The sequence below is a fragment of the Neopelma chrysocephalum genome, unplaced genomic scaffold (assembly GCF_003984885.1).
Source record: "Neopelma chrysocephalum unplaced genomic scaffold, ASM398488v2 Primary Assembly neopelma1_61b, whole genome shotgun sequence".
NCBI lineage: Eukaryota > Metazoa > Chordata > Aves > Passeriformes > Pipridae > Neopelma > Neopelma chrysocephalum.
The window spans coordinates 8,990,467-9,009,555 of record NW_020897717.1 but is presented as its reverse complement, the minus strand read 5'-3'; the positions used below and the strand labels follow the sequence as shown (position 1 = coordinate 9,009,555).

At 41.3% G+C, this 19,089-nt stretch overlaps 1 protein-coding gene and 1 long non-coding RNA gene across 5 annotated transcripts in view; both read left to right on the top strand.

The window, feature by feature from the left end:
* The window catches only part of LOC113966806, an 8,178-nt gene extending 6,435 nt beyond the window's left edge, over window positions 1–1,743 (top strand). For both annotated transcript variants that reach the window (XR_003533967.1, XR_003533966.1), the window contains one exon: window positions 1,567–1,743. This is a non-coding gene — a long non-coding RNA (uncharacterized LOC113966806). The remainder of the gene's footprint in view (window positions 1–1,566) is intronic.
* A 6,406-nt stretch (window positions 1,744–8,149) lies between these two features.
* KCNH1 (potassium voltage-gated channel subfamily H member 1) overlaps window positions 8,150–19,089 on the top strand; it is a 189,564-nt gene continuing 178,624 nt past the window's right edge. For all 3 annotated transcript variants that reach the window (XR_003533965.1, XR_003533964.1, XM_027681858.1), the window contains exon 1: window positions 8,150–8,270. Coding sequence is in view for 1 of the 3 variants with exons in the window: in XM_027681858.1 (XP_027537659.1) it covers window positions 8,198–8,270 (73 nt within the window). In the remaining 2 variants the exon portion in view is untranslated. The remainder of the gene's footprint in view (window positions 8,271–19,089) is intronic.

Here is a 19,089-nt window from a genome sequence, read left to right as displayed (position 1 = left end):
TCCTAGTGTAACTATTGTTTGGCTGATGTAATGATCTACAGTCCAGTTATGTAGTTTAGGAAGGATCAACAAGAGGTTCCATTTTGAAAATATCTGTCAGACGGAATTGCAAGCAATAAAAATATAACCATTAGATAATTTTTTCTGATACATATAAGATTTATTTTTCCACATGGAAATTGTTATTATAATACAATTTTACTGGATTTTTCTACAAGTACAAATGGTCCTCTTAAGTGTAGTCTGTTAAAAAAACTAGCAACTCAACAACAAACAAATCAATATGGATGTATCTGGCTCTTTGGTTTGTATTGTATAATGTTTCCAGCGATTATATTCTCTCTTCTCCTATCTGAGGCAGATAAAACTACATAAATATAAAACTGAAATCTGTAATATTTTGCATTTGAGGGTATGGATAAATACGTAAAGGGTCAGTCTACAGTAGGAAAATTCTCCTTGGGAAGACTAAACAGTTCACAAAATTTCTGCCAGAGTGTTTGTTAAACAGAGAGGAAAAACAAAAGCTCATGTCTATATAACTTTAGGGTGAAAATGCTGGATACCACTAGGACCTTGCTATCATTGGTTTCCACATAGTTTTTAGAAAAATACCCACTCAGCTTCATTCTCAGCCAGTGCATTACATTCTCTTATGCTGGAGGTAAAGTTTTTACTTGTTCATATGTAGTTCACTATCTTTCATCTAAATTACATCCCTTTTAGTAAAGGTGGCTTTTATCTTCAGTTTAGGGGTCTACCTAATTAAAACTTGAAATGTGTTATAGTTTGGGAGCCTGTTATGAGGTCCATGTGTGTTAGATTTCTAGTGTTCTGAAAAACCAAGGACATGATCCAGGTTTCAGAGCTGCACTCTGAGCCATTGCCAGAGATCCACTCCCTATGGATATTTCAGAACTGTCAAGGGCATTTTTGATAGATGTTGCTTCTGCTGATGTTCATGTGTAAATGCTCACTTCTAACAAGCATGTGTCCCAGCCCATCCACTCATTCCCTAACTTCACCTTCCTATATGCCATGTACTCTGTTTTGGTTAGGCTGCAGATAGGTCTGAATATTACGCTGCATCTTTTTTTTAAAGAATGTCCTGATATTTCACTGTACTGTGTGATACTTTACACAGAAGTTTTTGTATTAATTAACTGGTAGCAATCTTTGCTTCACAATAATCGGTGGAAGCACAATCTGTTCTACTTGGATTGTAAAAAGATTAACCAAAATTAGAAAAGGCATAACCCACTCCCCCATAGCAAGTATGCAAGTGTTTATGACAATTGTAGCTCATGTGATACTAGCCACTAGCTATAGATATGAGTTCAGTGCTGATAAAGGCCATGAAAAAAATACCTTTAAGATATGATCAAATTTAGAAAATTAATAATTTTTTCTCAGTGCAGCTGCAGGAGATAACAATAAGAGATTATTCTTAGAATGAGAAAATATGTAATCACTATATTTAAATTTTAAATTTAAAAATTGGTAGTACTAAGGTAGTAACAAAGTGTTTGGGTTATTTTTTTCCTTTCTTTTTTTCTTCCTATCCAGATTTGTGTTCCTGACTTGTTTGGCTACTTCTGTTTATTCCTCCCACTGTCAAAGAATGCAACAAAGTTCTGTGTACACGGAAAGCAAATGCTACAAGTAATGCAGCCTGTTGACAGGAAGATCAGTAAGTGGGAAATATGTGATGAGATGTTAGGCTCAATAAAACTATGAAATGAAGTGAGAAGGGTTTGTTTTGCTTTGTTTTCTTCTCTATTCTAGGAAGGGATTTTTTTGGAGGAGAGGCTGGTTTCTGTCTGTTGATAAACGTTCTAAAATTGAAAAAGTAGAAGGAACTGGTCACGGTCAGTAAAGTTGTGAGGTAAGAGATCAACTTTATAGAATATGTAACTCCAAAGCTGGAATTCTGAGCACATGTAAGGCAAAAGCTACAAAATACAAACCCTGTTCAAGAAACTTATTCACTGTGTTGAGAATAGTTTTATACTGGGTACTTTCTGAGGTGCATTTCTTGGAGAGGCTGCTGTAAAAAAAACACTTAGCAGTGCCTTTACCACTGTCAGCCTCACAGGTATGATGCTCCTGTCCAGAGAAAAAGCAGTGAGGCTTTAAAGACTGTTCTGCTTTTTAAATTTAACTATAGAGGTTAGGTTATGTGTTATAATTTGGGGACTTGAACTCACTATTATTTGGGAATTCTTCGTATTATTACATTCTTGGAAACTGCTGTATAGTAAAATACAAGGTTTGTTTAAAAAGTTAATCAAGTGGTCTAGATCAAGGGCAGTGGCTAAAAGGGGATGTTTTAGAGCCAAAATAGGAAAAAAGAAAAAAAGAGAAAGAGGACTTGCTAGCTAGCACAAGCATATTCCTAACTAGAGTTATTTTTCTGAATCTGGGCCTAAACTAGGTAATTTTTGTTTTTATTCTTTGGACAGCTTATAATGAAAATGTAGGATTAAAAGTGGCTTTTTAAAGTATTGTTAAATTAGGGACTACTAGGCAACAGTTGAGAAATAAAGATACAATTAGTAACAACACAGTAATTCAACCTGCAGAGCTCCTTGCTAATTAACAAAAAACAGTACCCGTAACTATGGGTTCCTACACTTATTGTGGACAGAGCATGCAAATAAAATTATTTATTACAATTACTTAGCGAGGGCCCTGCATTCCTTTAGAATTCAAGCAAACTGCTCCTGAATTGTTTAATTATGCCTTGTTTTATATTGACCCAGACAAAGGAAAAATGAAGCCAACTGAAGCACACAATAAAAATGTTAATAAAAAATCCTACCAGACCTGGAACCAAAAAAACTATAGTTATTTTCTATCCTCCCTCTGAGTAATAACACTTCAGTTGGTCACTGCCTCTGCTCTGAGACTGGAAGAGATGTGGCCAGGTCAGGACGGGGTTGAGCCCAGAGGACTGAACAGAGACTGCTGCAGTGAGGAGAATGGTGATAGTACCTGTTGTCCTAATCAGGATGTGTCAGGACTTTTTTTGTATTGTGTTTTGGTAGGTTTTGGGGGAGTTATTTTTATTTCTCTCTAAATCTGGAAAGCCAGCGTGCCAGCTCCTGTTGAAATAAATGGAGATGGACATGCTGTCCAAACGGGGAAAATTTTTCTATGCCCTTTTGAGGTGTTCTAAGAAGGAACAGTTCCTCCCTGTTAGCCCACACTCCAAATGTTAGATGTATAAATAAAAGACTGGCTATGTACTCTCTCACCAGTTTTATTTTGAGATTTTTTTCCCCTTCCTTTCAGAACATTAGATTTTTTTAGTTATTTTCCCATATTTGTTATCCATAAAAACTCTGGAGGAAATTCAGTAATTCCAAAACTGGAAAAGTGTCCATATTTATTTTTTGACGAATTTGTTACGGCTGTTCGTTAATACTAACACATCTCATTTTTTAGGTCTACAGTCTGCTGTGCAACTGGATATTTTATTGAGTTAAAAGTTTCATTTCATTGTAGACCCCAGAAATAATTGGACCTTTAGGAACCTCAGGCTGAACTTTGCCAATGTCTGGAGCATTTTGGTTAAAATGTGTTGTAGAAATAAATTAAACTGTTTCATTAAGGTGCACAGATGGCTTCCCAAATTCTTTCCTTTTGATGGACACACCATGTACTTGTTAAACTACTGACTTGCCTTAGTTTTAAGGACTAACTTTTGTTTCTCATTGCTTTTCCCACAAGCTAATGAATACTGTTAATGTTAGTCACAAGCAAGTATTCATGTATGTTACTGAGAATGGGGCCTTAGACTGCAAAACTTCGGGGGTAAGAATCTGTAGAATAATGACGGCTTTATTGATTTTAATGCAAAAATGAATAAATAAAGTTATAATTGTTTCTCCATCTTAGTTTGAATTCAGAATTTCTTTTTTTTAGTGTCTGTATGTCAGAGTAACTTGTGCGTTATCTTCTGTAATTTGTTATTCTATCAATTTATGTATTTTATTTTGACAGTTTAGCAAAAGCCATGTGGTAGTATACAAATTGAACTCAATGTAAAGATTGAATGTTCTTTTTGTTTTCAGAGGTGGTGGTAGTTTGTTATAACTTGTTATAATTCTGGGGTTTGACAGTTTATTTTTTACAAAGAACAAAAAGTAGTGTGCAAAACAGAGTAAAAATTAAAAAAAACCTCTTGAATAAAACCAGTGCTTTTCAATATAAATTAGCTAAATTCTGAGCATATGAGATGTCCCTAACTGCCATATTTCTTTACTGATTTGATGCTGTGACAGTGAAATTACAAGTCCCAAAGTACTGGCAGAGTCTAACAGCAGAAGTCTTGTGCAACTTTGGAAGAAGTGGGTTTGTTCAGACTTAAAGGCAGTGTGTGCTGACAGAGGAGCATTACCGGAACTTTTCATGCATTTGAAAACTTGCAAAAGGGTCGGTGATTTTTGTGCCTGCAGAAGAAAACGTTTTTGCTGGCTTTAAAGACCAGATCATTTAGTGGTATTTTAGGAAAAGCTTTCTTACGAGATTTGTTAGATGGTGAAACAGTTTACCTAGAGACTGTATGGCTGACTAAGGGTAAGTTTTTAAAGGAAGTTACCATACTATCTCTCAGGAATGAACCTTGTGACAAAGTGAAAGAAGTGAGCTCTGTCCTGTTCCAGTGTTTTTATTTCATAGATGCCATGGGGTTTAGTGACATTCCCACAAATTAATGCCTGGAACTAATGTTTTTATTAGTGGTAGAGTTTTCAAGGTGTTTGTATCAACACTTGAAGTTGTGGCCATGTTAGGAAATGGGTTGGTGTAAATACAGGCTTCTGCCTGTGAGATGACTTTGCTGCCTTACCACATTCACCACCAGTGCTGGGTTTCTTTTCAGGCTGGTTTTCAATTCAATGGGGTCACTTACGGGGTGGTTGATACTACAAGTCCTGGCCTAGGTCCTTTTTGAGGAAAAGACAGCGGGCCTTAAAGAGCAGCGTAATGCGAGACAGCTGAATGTCCTCTACAGCAAGCTATGACCCTTTATATTAGCCTGAAGTGGAAGTGTTAGGTATTAAGTTCTGTCCAATAGGATTTAGCAAAGAACCAAATGAAGCAGTTCCAGTTTTCAACTTTACAAAAAAAGTGATAGCTGGAGAGAGGTAACCATCTAATAATGAAGTCAGACAGCATATGTGTGCTTGTTCAAGTGGGACTTTGTATCATTTGCAGAATTTACCAGTAATGGTAACAAAATTAGTATAGAATTCAAAATAATCACAGGAAAACATTATCACAGTGTCCCTCTGCACTAGTGGTGAAAAATTCATACTGCCAGCAGGAATCATATTTTGCAGAGGGGATAAAATCTAAGGGAGATAGAAGATTAAGGAAAAATCTTCCACTTGTGTATGGGGTCTAGCTGAGATAGAGTTAGTTTCCCCATAGAAGCCCTGAGTGCTGTGCTTTGCATTGGCAGCTATAAAGGTGCCCATTACACACCAGTGTTTTGGCTACTGCTGAACATTTGTCTCTCCAACATCTTCCCCTCACTAGCAGGGTGGGTTTGGAGGGTGGGCAAAATCTTAGGAGGGGGTAAACCATCACAGCTGACCCAAACTGACCAAAGGGACATTCCATACCCTATGGTGTCTGCTCAGATATAAAAACTAAGAAGGAGGAGGAAGAGGGGGGCATTCATTATTTACAATGTTTACCTTCCAGAGCAACTACTATGCGTGCTGAAGCCCTGCTTCCTGGGAAATGGCAAGACATCACTCACTGATGGGAAGTGGAGAATAAAATCTTTTTCCTTTGCTTGTGTGCACATGTTTTGCTTTTACTTTAGTAAACTACCTTATCTTGACCTATGAGGGGTTTTTTCCATCTTATTTTCCTTCCCCATCTTGTTGAGGAGAGGAGTGATAGAGTGGCTTGGTGGGCACTTGGCATCCAGACAAGGCCAACCCACCACAGTTTGCTGTAGTATTTTAGTAATTTACAGTGTTACAGGGTAGATGTAAACCCCAACCTAGATAAAATAGTACCTTTGACATGGAACATAGGATTAAGCATGATGATCTGGAAAAATTAGATAATTAGAGGCTGCAACACAAACTGCAGCCAGGCCACCTTTCTTGGAGTCCCAGAAAAAAGTCTTTAGTTTCTTACTCTGTGTCACCTTGCTCCCACTTCTGTGTACTTGCTGATTCAGTTTAAAATATTTTTTCTTTAAGAGCTTCTAAGTTTCTGTTATGTGTGTCAACTGCCAGGTGTCTCCAAGTCGTAGATATTCCTGCAGAGCTCAGCAGAAACTGAAATATAGCATGCACTTATTCCTCTGGTGCAGTGGCTTTGAAGGATAACAAAACAGTCTTCCAGATCTCAGTTTTTCAAAACCTCACTCTTGGTTGTTAGCAGTTGTGCAAATTCAATGTCAAAGGTTATGGTTACAATTTTTCTGTGCAAATTGCCAGAGAGTTTAAGATCTCTTCAAGTTTGGCTGTGCTGCTGAAGCTAGCAGGAGCTAAATAACTTGGGGTCTTTCTGTGTGTCGTTGATGATAGATTTAGACGTGTAAAGATACAAATAAATGCTTCTATGGGATTTTTCAAAACCCAGCAACATTTCAGGGAGAATTAGTCGCCTTTTTGCAACTCTTAACCTTCTTCTCTTTGGCAGCAAATGCGGGGATACCCAGCATAAAGTTCACCACCAGTTTAAAAGCAGCTTCCATGGCACAGCTACTTCATATGCCTTGCAGGAGGTTGGGCTATGGAGGGGCTTTAGGAGTCTCCCAGGTGTCTGGCTGTGTGAGTGACTGCTGGCACTGCTCAGGGACTTGATCTGCAGCTCCTGCTGCAATGAAATTGTCACCTGCCTCCACCCCTCGACTCTCTCATACTCTTCACTTTAAAATGCTGTGGGAGGCAGAAGGCTGGCAGCAGGGAGATTGGACTTCTGTGGCAGTGCTTGCGTTACAGGCAGCATTTGGTCACAACTGTGTGCCTGAATCGGACTGTATGTGTGGCTGTGCTGGAGCTGGCTGCAGTTCCTGGCCCAAGCCTTACCCAGGAGAGAGCTAACTGGGCCGTGCCAGCATTCTGTGGGAGCAATGCTAATGATTAAAAAGGCCAAGTGACACAGGTCGTCGTGCTTGCCATGCTTTATTTGCTGGTACTGTGAGAAACAGCTTTTCCTCAGGCATGTGATCATGTGGAAACATATTCATGTCTTGAATATGCCTTGAGCTGCAGAGCCTGAAGGTGCTGCACTTAATGAGGCATTACAGCAAGTACATGCCAATGCCAGCAAGAAAATCTGCCTCTTAAATTAAAGAGATCTAAGAATTTTCCATTTACTGATAGACTGTAAGTGGGAAAGAAAAAAGTCAATTCATCTCTCAATGAAAAACTGTTGTAACTTAAATATCTCAAAGAGTTTAGGACCTGTCAGAGGTTCATAGAATCAGAAAATCACAGAATATGATGAGTTGGAAGCAATCCATCAGAATCATCAAGTCCAACTACTGGCCCTGCACCGGACACCCCAAGAATCGCACCATGTGCCCGAAAGCGTTGACCAAACGCTTCTTGAACTCAGTTTATCTCACTGCTTCCACTGAGCTGTTTATCAGTTTGACCACATAATACTAAGTAGCCTTCTAACAGAAGTCGTCGTAGGGAAGCGTGAAGGACGAGGGTGGCGAGCGAAGTGTCCGCTGCTTCGCAGCAGCGACCCACTCGTAGCGGGACACGGCGGTGCCTCCCGCCGCCCCGCACGGCTGCCGCCGGTCGTTTGTGAGCGGTGTTCAAGCACTCCGAGTTCCTCATCCCCCGAGGCGCACTGGTGTGGGGTCGAGCCCCGTCGCCGCCGAGCCGGGGATGAGGCCGCCGGGATGCGCTGTCCGCCCGTGACGGGCAGAGCGCTCCCAGGACGCCGCCGCGCTGGCCCCAGACGGTGGCGCTGCAGCCCCGGCGCTGCGGAGCGGCGGCGGCCGGCGGGGGTCGCTGCGGGGCGGTCCGGCGGCGGCGCGGGGCTGCGGTGCGCGGGAGGCGGCGGCGGGAGCGGCGGTGCTGCACAGCCGCGGGTGCCGGTCCCGGCGGAGGCATGAGGAGCGCGGGGCGGGCGGGCGGCGGCGCGGCAGAGCGCGGGTCGGCGCGGCCCTGAGCGGAGCCTCTGCGCCGCGCTGCGCTCCCGCAGAGCGACTATGGCCGGGGGAAGGCGAGGGCTGGTGGCGCCCCAGAACACGTTCCTGGAGAACATCGTGCGAAGGTCTAACGGTAAGGGGGCACCGCGGGCGAGCTCTCGCCGGGGCGAAGCAGCCCCGCCGCGCCTTCTGCGGGGGCACCGCCGGGCGGTTCCGCCGGAGCGGCGCATCCAGGTGCAGGAGCCGGTGCCGGCTGCTCCGCCCAAGTCCTGCGGGGAGTCCCCGGCCCGGGCGGCGGGGCTCGGGCTGCAGGTGCGCCGGCACGGCGGGGCGGACAGAGAGACCCGGTGGCTGCGGCGGGGCGGGACCCGCGCCCCGGGGCCAGCGGGGGGAGCGCCAGACCCGGGGCGGGGGGCGCGGGGCGTCGGGGCTGGCGGCGGCTCCGGCCGGGGAGAAGGTGCGGGGATTCAAGATGGTCTCTGGGCACGGAGAGCCCGGTGCGGGGGCATCAGCGAGAGCTGCCTGCCCCGGTTGAAATGGAAGGTTTGTCATAAGTGAGGAGAGAGTTTGCCATTTTGAGGGCTGAGGGCAGATATTTCTTTTTTTTTTTTCCCTAGTACACTGTAACCAGGTCTGTCTCTTGGAAAACTGCGGAGTGGAAAATGCCTCGAATTTCACAATTGCATGCAAATATGCATTAATGTTATCCAGATTCTTTCACTTAGGGACTTACCAAAAGCTGCTCCTCAGTGAGCCGGCGACCATGCAAGCGTTCATGTATTTGTTTAACCTAGGCATGTGCATTTCTTTTAAAGCCCTGAGTCTAAGTTGTGCCATTTTTAATGCTTCCATTGACTTCAATGGGGTTACTTAAGGGATTACAAACTTGTAGTATGGTTGAGAATATGCAGGATCAAGCTCCTTTTGAAGACAAGTTAATTAATTAAAAACATAGTCAGTTTGTTCTGATAAGGCAAAGACAATTAACCCTCTTGATAAGCAGCTAGAAACTCAAATGATCCCAAGAATGGTTTTCAATTTTTTTCCAATTAGGCAGTATTATTGGAGAAATAGCCTTTGATAAGACCATATGCTCACATAAATGAGCATAAGTGAGGCTCCTTTTATAGGTTATTTCTCTCTGCAACTTTCCTGTAGAATGGAAGGAGTTGGAAGCTGCATTCCTGAAAAAAATGCTCACCAGTCTTACAGTGAATCTTGCACTTTTTTTTTTAAATGAATGTTACATTTCATCACATTAGGACTGCTTCTCTAATCTTCCAACAACAGTTATCGAAGGCTTTTCTTAAAACTGTCTTGACTTTGTAGATTATTTTCTTCATTAAAAACCAATTTTCTCTTTTGGCTTTCAGTGTCAAAGCCCTGATGCAATAAATCAGTTGAGGCTTGGAGATGGGGGGAATCATGCAGCAGAAGCTATGCTCTGTTTCTTCCTCTCTTCCCCCATTATTAAGAAGGTGTCATAACACAGTGTGATGCTAGACAGCACAGGTAAAATGACAGTAGATAATTTCCAAATTCTCAGCAAGTCCTGAGGGCTGTAATCCACAAAGTTTTTAGATTAAGCTTGGTAGGAAACAATGCACAGTTCGGATATATTAGGAGAACCTTAGGGGAGTGACTTGGGTTTAGAAGCCCATTTCTTCTATAATGTGCCTTGCAGTTTTTGCGGACCCAGTCCAGCTTTGCTGTAAATGTGATGCTGCCACATACAAACACTGTATGAATCAGTTCTAAGGTGTGACCGTCAGCCTCATTAACCTGTCTCTTTCAGGAGGCAAGGATAGACTCCTTTCTCTCCTCATGAGGTAGGGCTGTGCTGACCAGCATGGGGGCAGTATGGAAACGTGCAGGTTCCTTGTTGCCTGTCTTGTCTTGGCCTGTCTACTTGGCCATTGAGATGATTTGGGATGCCCACAGGATAAGTGTTTAAATGGGCCCATAAAGCTTGAGGTTTGGCTCCCCTTTCTTGGTTTTGTTCAATTGGGTAGTAATGTGACCCACAATGAAACTATCTAGGCCATTTGGGATTGGCTAAATAAACCTTGGGCTTGTTGTCAAACTATATTTGCTGGCACATGCAAGCAAGTTAAGTAGTGCCAACAGATATTGAGTTCATACAGATACAGGAATGTTCCTAATTTCGGGAGGATTCTCTTTGAAAGGAGAGGAATTTGGTCATTGAACAGAAATATGTACTGAATAAGTGCTTCACTTAAAGGAACTTGTATATGATATACATATCATCAGTCACAGGTGAACTGAGGAAAGCATGTTCTTGCAACGTGTTATATTTTGGGGCAGGGGGTGTTAATTCTGAAAGAGGCTGCATGGTAATAACAAAAGAATTGGCATGCAGACTCTTTTGGAAGCATTGCTTTAAGGCAGCAGTAATTATAACGTTTTTTACTGGTAGTTTAACAAGGAATTCTTTGGACAACCTTTCATATTAGATGTGGGACTGGTATGCTGATGCACGTTTAATGGCTAACAGTAGTAGAGTGTACGTAGGTGTGCAAGTTCAGACTTTTTCCATTAGGTTAATATTTTGCTCATGTTTATATCACACCATCTGCAGCAAGATTCACTTCAAACTCCTTTGGTCTGAATCATCTGCTTTAGAGTTACTAGGGATGAGTTTTTTCTTAGGTTGCAAATCTACTGAGATGGGTTCTCATGCACTGAATGCAAGCCGAAGGAGCTGTGCTAGGGTTGGAAGCTGCACAGTATTACTTTCCCACACGTTGGAGTAAAGAAGGAATTGAGAATTTCTCAACCCACCCTGGGATAGGATAGCCTTATGTCAGCACACACAGGAAGGAATACATTAAGTGTCATCTTTCTAGACTTGTGGACCTCATCTGGTCCTCTGTGATTTTATCTCACAAGAACATCTTTTGGATGAAGTGTGAATTTTAGATTTGTTCCTCTTTGAAGTGGGGACACCATAATTATAATTTCTTGTATTTAATGTTTAAAGGCTGTGTTTCTCTACTAGCCATGCAGAGCTAGAAAAATAAATGTTGCATGCAGTGCTTGGTTGACAAAAATTTGTTTGAAGCATTGAAATATTTAAAGATCAGAACACCCACTGGGACAGAAAATGAGCCCATGCTGTAAAACAGTGCAGTATATAAAGAATCAGTAGCCCCTGATGATTACTGCTAATGTGGTATTAATGTTTTTCTTGGTAATGTAATACATCCAGAGTATACAAGCACTATAATAATAACAGTTATAAACTTGGATCATGGCCAGGGCACCCAATTCAAATGGTACAATACATTGTAGAGAATACTAATTCTTTGTGATATTCCCATGCTTTATCAATAACTGAAGGCAAAACCAATTCTCAGTTTATGTAAATGCCAGCTGGATTCTTCAGTCCTTCCTTGGTCAAAATTCTCACCGAGATGTGTGATAATTGTGCATGTGTAAGGATGGCAAAAGTAAGCCCTGTGTTTACAGGGCTCTGGAATTTCAATTGAAGTCACAGATGCTTTTCTGATTTATGGACAAAATGAGAAGGTTGGAAGAAGGGGAAGTTAGAAGGCATAAGGCTTTGTGAATTTAGTTTTGCTTTCACTAAGTCTCTCGGGAACACCCCGAGGAGATGACAGGTGTGGAAGCAAACCTGCACCTTTTGATGGAGAATGCAGAGAGTTCCCTGTAGAGGGAAAGAAAAATCACCTTCAGACACAGATGCCGAGTATAACAGACATTTCCATGATTTATGACATTGCTTTCATTAGAGACTCTAAAGTCCCAATACAATAAACACTTTGCAACCTGGGCATGCTAGCCTTGTACCATCAGCTGAAACCTGGGAGAGAAATTAACTTTATTATGAACACTTCTGAAACTGAAATAGCTGTTTTTATGTTCAGCCAGAGAGAAATGCAAAGAAACTTAACAGAGAACAAAGAACAAAAACGAGTAACAAAAACAAATAGCATGCTAATTTAAATTAAAAGTGTGCAAGAGATCCTTAACCTGACAGTGCTGTGTCTGCTGCAATCTGGCTCTGTCTGCCTACCCTTCAAAATCTAAAGCAGCGAGCAGTGTGGCATGGAGATGCAGACCTGGCTGCAGCTGATGTGATTTGGGTGCAGAAGCAGCAGAGTAGATTGTGCTTCCCCAAAGGTAGGGTTTGGTATCTGAAGTGTTGTGGGTTTAACTGCTTTCAGACTATTGAGCTGTTGTGTTGGTAAGGAATACATATTTAACATGACAACCTCTGCATCACTCTTCCATAGGAGAGGCACCAAGGGTAGTCAGATGCTGGGTATCACCTGATACCACTGCAACACCTTCGGCAAAGAGCATCAGTGGTCAAGAAAATATTTTCATGCTGAGAACAGGACTGCTTTTGCTGAAATTAGCAAACACATTTGTGAGGTGGAGTATACTTTCCTGTTTTGATAGAATATGTTTGATTTCCTGACAGTTCATAAATTTCCATAATTTTCGATGAATCTTTAGGCAGCACTGGGTGAAATTCATTATTTGCAGAGGAACAGCTCAGAAGCCTGGTGCTGCAGGTAAATGACATCCTATAGTGGGTCTGCTGAATAGGGACATGCATTTTAGTGACTGTTTTGGACATGAAAGTATTGAAAAGGACAAAGTTAACTGCACAGGGAAGGACAATATTGAGGTATTCCTTATGAGGTGCAATGTCTGCGATGTCAGCTCTCAAATGGGCTGACTTTGTAAGGCTGTAGCAGATATGCAGGAGGTTTTCTGCTCCATGCTGCCTGTTTAAAATCTCATCCACCTTCCAAACTTCAGTGGGTTAATTTCAGCATACCCCCCTCCCTCCATCCATTGTAATGGAATAGAGGGATCTGGCCTGGAGAATGGTCCTCTTCCCTTGCATGAAACGCTCTTTGCCAGAATCACACCTTGCAAAAAGTGCATGGGAAGCTGCTGGATCAGTAATAAGATGGTGTTGTATGTATAGAGTGCCTTTAGCTGAAGATTTTGTTTCTCTTTCATTAGTGTGACTTGCCCTGTGAAAGGCAAAGTGGATGTTATCCTCTACAAATCTGGCATCCAGTGATTGAACTTGAGTCTTTATCCTTTTGTATCTAATCTCAAAAGGCCCAATTTCTTCAAGATTTACTGTAAAATCACTTTTGTCTGAGTAAAGTCTGCAAGCGTAGGTCTGTCTGTTGGCATTAATTAAAACAAGACATTTCTCCATAAAAGCAGGAGACCTTTAGAAATTGCAAGGGCACAACTTGTAGCTTCCTCATTAAGGACATTTTCACAAATAGAATGAAACAAAGAGTTTTGTTACTTCCTGATCTTCCTTCTTTTCTATGTTAACAACTGTGGAGACTCATACATTTTCATCCACACTTTTCATATAATTGAAATATCTTTTGACTTTTTTTTTTCTCAATATCACTTGAATCAAATATAATTTTTTTTCTGGCTTTTACTAGGCCAGGAGTCTACTTTTGTGTGAGCGCTTTTATGCATTTAGAAATGTAAGACCTGATTTCCTTAAAATTGCTTTTATAGATTGCAAGAAAAAAAATGTACAACACAGAGATGATAGGTAATGTGCTTTAAAATTAATGTTCTGAAAGCTCAAGAAGTTCTAGTGTGATAATTCAATATATCAATCAATTTCTACATTAAATCCTAGAACAAGATTGTAAAACAAATCTTAATGAAACCCATTCATTGGCGAATTTGTTAATGCACTTTTGAAATACATATAGATAAAAGTGAGCAGGGAGTAAGGTCTCATCAAATGCTTTTAAGGCTATAATCAGTAAATCAAATGGCTTCTTTAAACTGAAGAAAGATTAATGTAATCAATGCAAATAAAGCATGAGTTTTCCTAGATTAGTTTTAAGATCAGATGGGAGGGGAAAAACCCCCCTGACCAATTGAATGATGAAGTCTCACTGCTAAACAGTGTTTTTGTTCTTTAATAAGAGTGGTGCAATATATGACTTAGCAACTGATGAACTTTCTAATTTCTGAAAATTATCTAATTATCTCACGATAATGTTGCATTTGTGTAAATGTTGTGTTTGGGTTTTGTTTTTAATTGTTGTTGTTGTTAGTTCCTCAGAATGGACACTACTTCAATGATAGGTGAAGAAGTATGCTATGCATAAAATGCATATGGCAGCTTTGGTGCACTTGTAGTGCAATTTCAGCTATTCTTGTTCCATTATTCTTCAGTAATTGGTTTTATTTTTAAAAAATTCAGATAATTATGAAGATTTTACAACTACTATTGTTGGAAAGATATTATTTTCAATTTGAACTTTTCTCATGGTAGAGGCCTGCAGTAAAATATTTTCTATAACAATCCAAAGTAACAAATGTTGAGATGGAACCAGTAGTTTTTATCTATACTGCTGGTTGCAGTTAACATTCATTTTCTATATTGACTTAAACTGAGTCAGTTTTAGTTAGTGTCTCTCTTGTTATTTGTGATAAATATGATGAAATATATTTTTAATAATTCTTTTCAGCCTGCACTTGCACTATGCCCTGGAGTACACAAGAACAGTTTAAGTCATATTTGAATACACATGAAATGCCTGCATGTAGAGGACTGTGTTCGTGCTTTGGCAACCAAGGAGCTTTTACATCCATTTTTGTTTCTGTGAAGTAAATTAAATAGAAAACATGTAGGCCCAAATGAACCTATCTGTAGGGTTTTATAATAGCTTTTTTGTATTAGAGTGAGGCTACAGCTTAAAAATTTTGACCTCAATATTAAGGACGTACAATTTTGAGGCCACTATATCATTATTCTGTAGAGAGATGAAGGTGTTCAATGGAATATTTAAACAACTATGCATTTCCACTCTAGGAATGAAATCAAGAGGATACTGTGAATGTGAGTATCCTTGTTACACCAATGACTTCTACAGGATGATGTGGGTGGAAAAGCAGAATTTATTCTTCTTATTCTACCATATGAATGGTCTTTCTGTCATTTGAGCAGGTCTGTACTTGCTTTGACTACAGTTACAGCACTTTTGTTAAGATGAAAATGTAGTTGGTCTCTGAAGTGTAAGCCTCGAATCCCATGTAAGCAAAGAAAAGATTGAATAAGTGCTTGAAATTCAATTTGACTTATTTTTACTGATTGAGGGCCATATTGTGATCTCCGCAGTTACATTTGAACAATGTAACTAATCAGTCTGACTAAATGCTTCTGTTTTCCTTTTTTTTTTCAAAGCTAAAGACTAAACATGAGCAAAAATTCATACATACCTATCCTTTGGTAGCAATTTTGAGAGGACTACATACAAACAAAGTTTGATTTCCATGTATTGGGAAAAAATTAAACAGAAATGAAGCAGTGTCTCTTTTCCCCATGTCTGTTTGTGATGCAAAGTCACAAGTTTGTAAACAGCAGAATTGTTTGGATGTTTGTCTGCCTCTTATTCTTAAACTGGCTGTGACATAGCACCTGTGCAGCTTTGTGCCCAGCTAAGGGGGCAGTAGCTAAGGAGATTGTATCTCTCCCACTGTTCCCAGTGACCATGAGTAGGGTAAGAAACATATGTACTCAGCAGTTCTTTTAGTTCTGCTGTAGAAGTGATTTGTGCGTGGTAATGCTAGGGGTCTAGGTTTGCTCCGCTCAAGATCCATGAGAGGAGTTTGAGACTTGATAAAAAGTGACCTGCTGGTCTCAGTAACCAGTGCTATGTAGGAGGGCAATTCCTATTCTGTCGGAGACTGATAGGAGAACTAGCAAGTTTGGTGAGGAGCAGGTCTTCCCACCACAGCGAGCCTGGATCTCCCTTCACTGAGAGGGGGATAAATTAGGAGCAAACCTTTTGAGTTTTGTATTTGTGTGCTGACTGTGGGGAAAAGATATTAATATATTTAAATTACGTTTGTGCACTACACAAACCTGAGCACACTTGTGGCAGCTTTGACAGACCCACATATGTGATGGTGCAGTGGGCAACAGCCTTTGTTATCACCAAGGTCTGCACTACAAACCCCTGAGCAGAGGTTTCCACTTGGCTTCCTCTGTGCAATGTGGGAACATGTCTGCAATGTGGGAGGGAACGTGTCTGGCAGTGCTGTGAGAATAGGTCTGGCTACTGGTCTCTGACATTCTGACAGTGCATCCCAGAAGAGGACCTGTGCGTCACTGAAGGGACAGGGAAGGCAGAACTGGTGGGCTAGCCTGCGGAACAAGGTGGGGATCTGGGCTTGGCGAGGTCCACCTTACAGGAGAGGCTGGGATGCAATGGATATGAATGTGTAGCTGTGCAGGGGAATGGTTGGGAGGAAGCACTTGCTCCATGCTCTTGCAAGGAGGTGACCTCTCCTCAGCCAGCTAGTTCTGGCCAGACACATGTCTATGAGTGCACCTTGTCTTCAGGCATTTTTGAAGTTTGAGCTGATGGATAGTTTTGGTTAAACAAAGCACTATATATAACATAGGATTCAGTAGATACATTAGTTTTAGTGAAGAGTTGTTCTAGAGACTTGCTATTGCTGTTGTTAAAGGACCAATGTTATTTGGGAAGACATTTTCTGATTCTTCTGTAATGGTTTGTTTTCTGAGTGGAGGAAAGTACTGGTTTCAGTGACTGAGTGAAATCCATTCTTACACTTTGAAAGGAGTTAAAATACTTTTCTGGGTGCTTTAAAGCAGCCATATCTACTTTAAAGTGATAATCCAAAACAGATCTGACATTTGAGTGTGTAAAGGCTGACATGAGGGTGTCTGCAGTGAGCAGAACTGACCTGTAGAAAATGCAGGCTAGAAAATATGAAGTGAGGCACTTCACAAAGGAACTGGTGCTGCAGGCTCTCATCACAGAAGCCTGCCCTACTCATGCAAGTAACTGTGCTGCCTTTGTGGTGCTACAGTTCTTACTTGTGTTTCTGGAGCGCGATGTGTTTTGTGCTGCAACTCTACATGTTTCCTTGCCTCCCAATGGTCTTGCTCAGACTGTGCCAGATGCAACACAAGCCAGAACTGTAGATCTTTTACATGAGCCTGCCCCCTCCAGTTCTTGCTCAGTTCATCTTGGAGCTCATAAGAAGGGCCAATGATGCTTACAGCTTCTCCTTGGGACAGGCAATACTGCTAATCCAATTGCCATTGTGATAGAAATTGAATTCCTGGTAAGGGAGTCCATTGAGTCCTTTCAAAGAGGTGCCTAAAATCACTAAATAGTTTGAGTACTGCAGCTATCACATGTCCATTTCACCAGTGTCTTTGAAGAGACTTTAGCAGTGGATTTCTTCATGGTCCTCCCGATCAACTAATTTCCTGGCCTTGTTGACCCACTTGTGAATCCCCAAGAGGCTCTTCCCTGTGATGCTCAGAGTTCACTAGAGCATCCCTCATGCTTGTTGTGTAACAAAGCCACAGCTGTTTCCTGGCCTCTGGGACCCTGTGTCCCTATGGATGGAGTGGCAATATTTGCCTCACTGGATGTTATCTAATATTTTCTTATGTTAGAAACAATTTTTTAACAGATTATGAGCTGTCTCCAAGCAGCACATTGTCAAGAACGTCAATGCAATTGAATGTAAACAATAGCAATGAGGACAGCCCTTCTACCTCTGGGTTATCTGTCAGAATAAACTATGCAGGGGTGTTATAAGTGGGAGTCCTTATTGTATGCTGTGTCTTGCCAGTTTTCACACAGGCTTAACAGCGTTGTCGGAGACACTCTTTCTGAAGAAATGCAGTACATTTGTCAGCTATGTAAAACCTGGATCAAAGAAAGGCAAAGATGCATGAAGTGGGAACTAGCTGGAAGGGAGAGACACTTAGGAAACAGTGGGATTGTCGAAACCTGTCTTGTTCTTTGAATTGTTTGGTGCCCAAGATTTTTTCTTTAAAGCTTTGTAGGTACGTAAAGATCTCTCAGATTGCTTGTAACTCACAACTAAGCCCAGCCTGGACTCTCTGATGAAACATTCTACCTCCACCTCCCAGAGAGGCTCACCCAGTGTAGACTAACAGGGTTGCCTCGTAGGAGTGCATAAAGTACGGTGGCCAAGTCAGACTGACTTAAAAACTCATATGGTGAGGATGTTGACATCTGTTCTCTTTGGTAGCTTGATAATAAGTCATTCAGGAGCTGAAATAAAGGCTGAGCTTTCATTGCCCTCAGGTAGCCCTGCATCTTGTAGGAGAGTGTCCTAACTGCTGTTGGAGGGGGGAAATGTGTGCATGGTTTCTGTGCATCCTTTGGAAACTGCCATTTCAAAAAAGGGGGGGCTTCAATGGGCCAAAATGTAAGGAAGTGGGAATGTGATTCTTTAGCTTCTGCAGTAATGGCAAAGAATCTTTGTATTGTCTGTGAGACCTGGGTTTATGTTAAAATATTAGGTATTGTAAGTAATGTAGGAAAGGGGAAAAAACCCAGCCTTAAAATATACCCCTTTTTCCATTATATTCTGTGGTTTAACTTGGGCAGGTTTCTATTTGCTGTGTTAATTTTTTCAGCTCTCCTCTCCATCACTACTCACAGAGCATCCAGCTACAAAGTCTTTGAGAGCCAGGCATCTAGGGGCTAGACTGTTGCAGTCTCACCATTTGGTGCTTAAATCCTCTTTTGGACTTAGGTTTTTGCTTTTACCTGTAAAAAGGGGGCAAGAGCGCTGTTGTATCTCATAGAAGCATTGCAAGGCTAGATAAAAGTAGGATTAACACAGTGATGGCCATCAAAAATGTGCCCTATGTAGCCTTCAATAAAAACAAAAAGAGATTATTTATCTGAAGACAGTGAGGTTTAAGTGAAAGGCAGGCAAATGCTTAATAGAAACTCTTTAGGAAACGGAGTGAAGGGAAAGTTACCTTTCGAGAAGGGGAGACAGTGGGAAGGAATTAATGCCTGAAATAACACCATTCAGATCAGGGCAGGACCTGGCCTAACATTTGTATTTGCATACTTTTTTGTCATTTTTTTGTA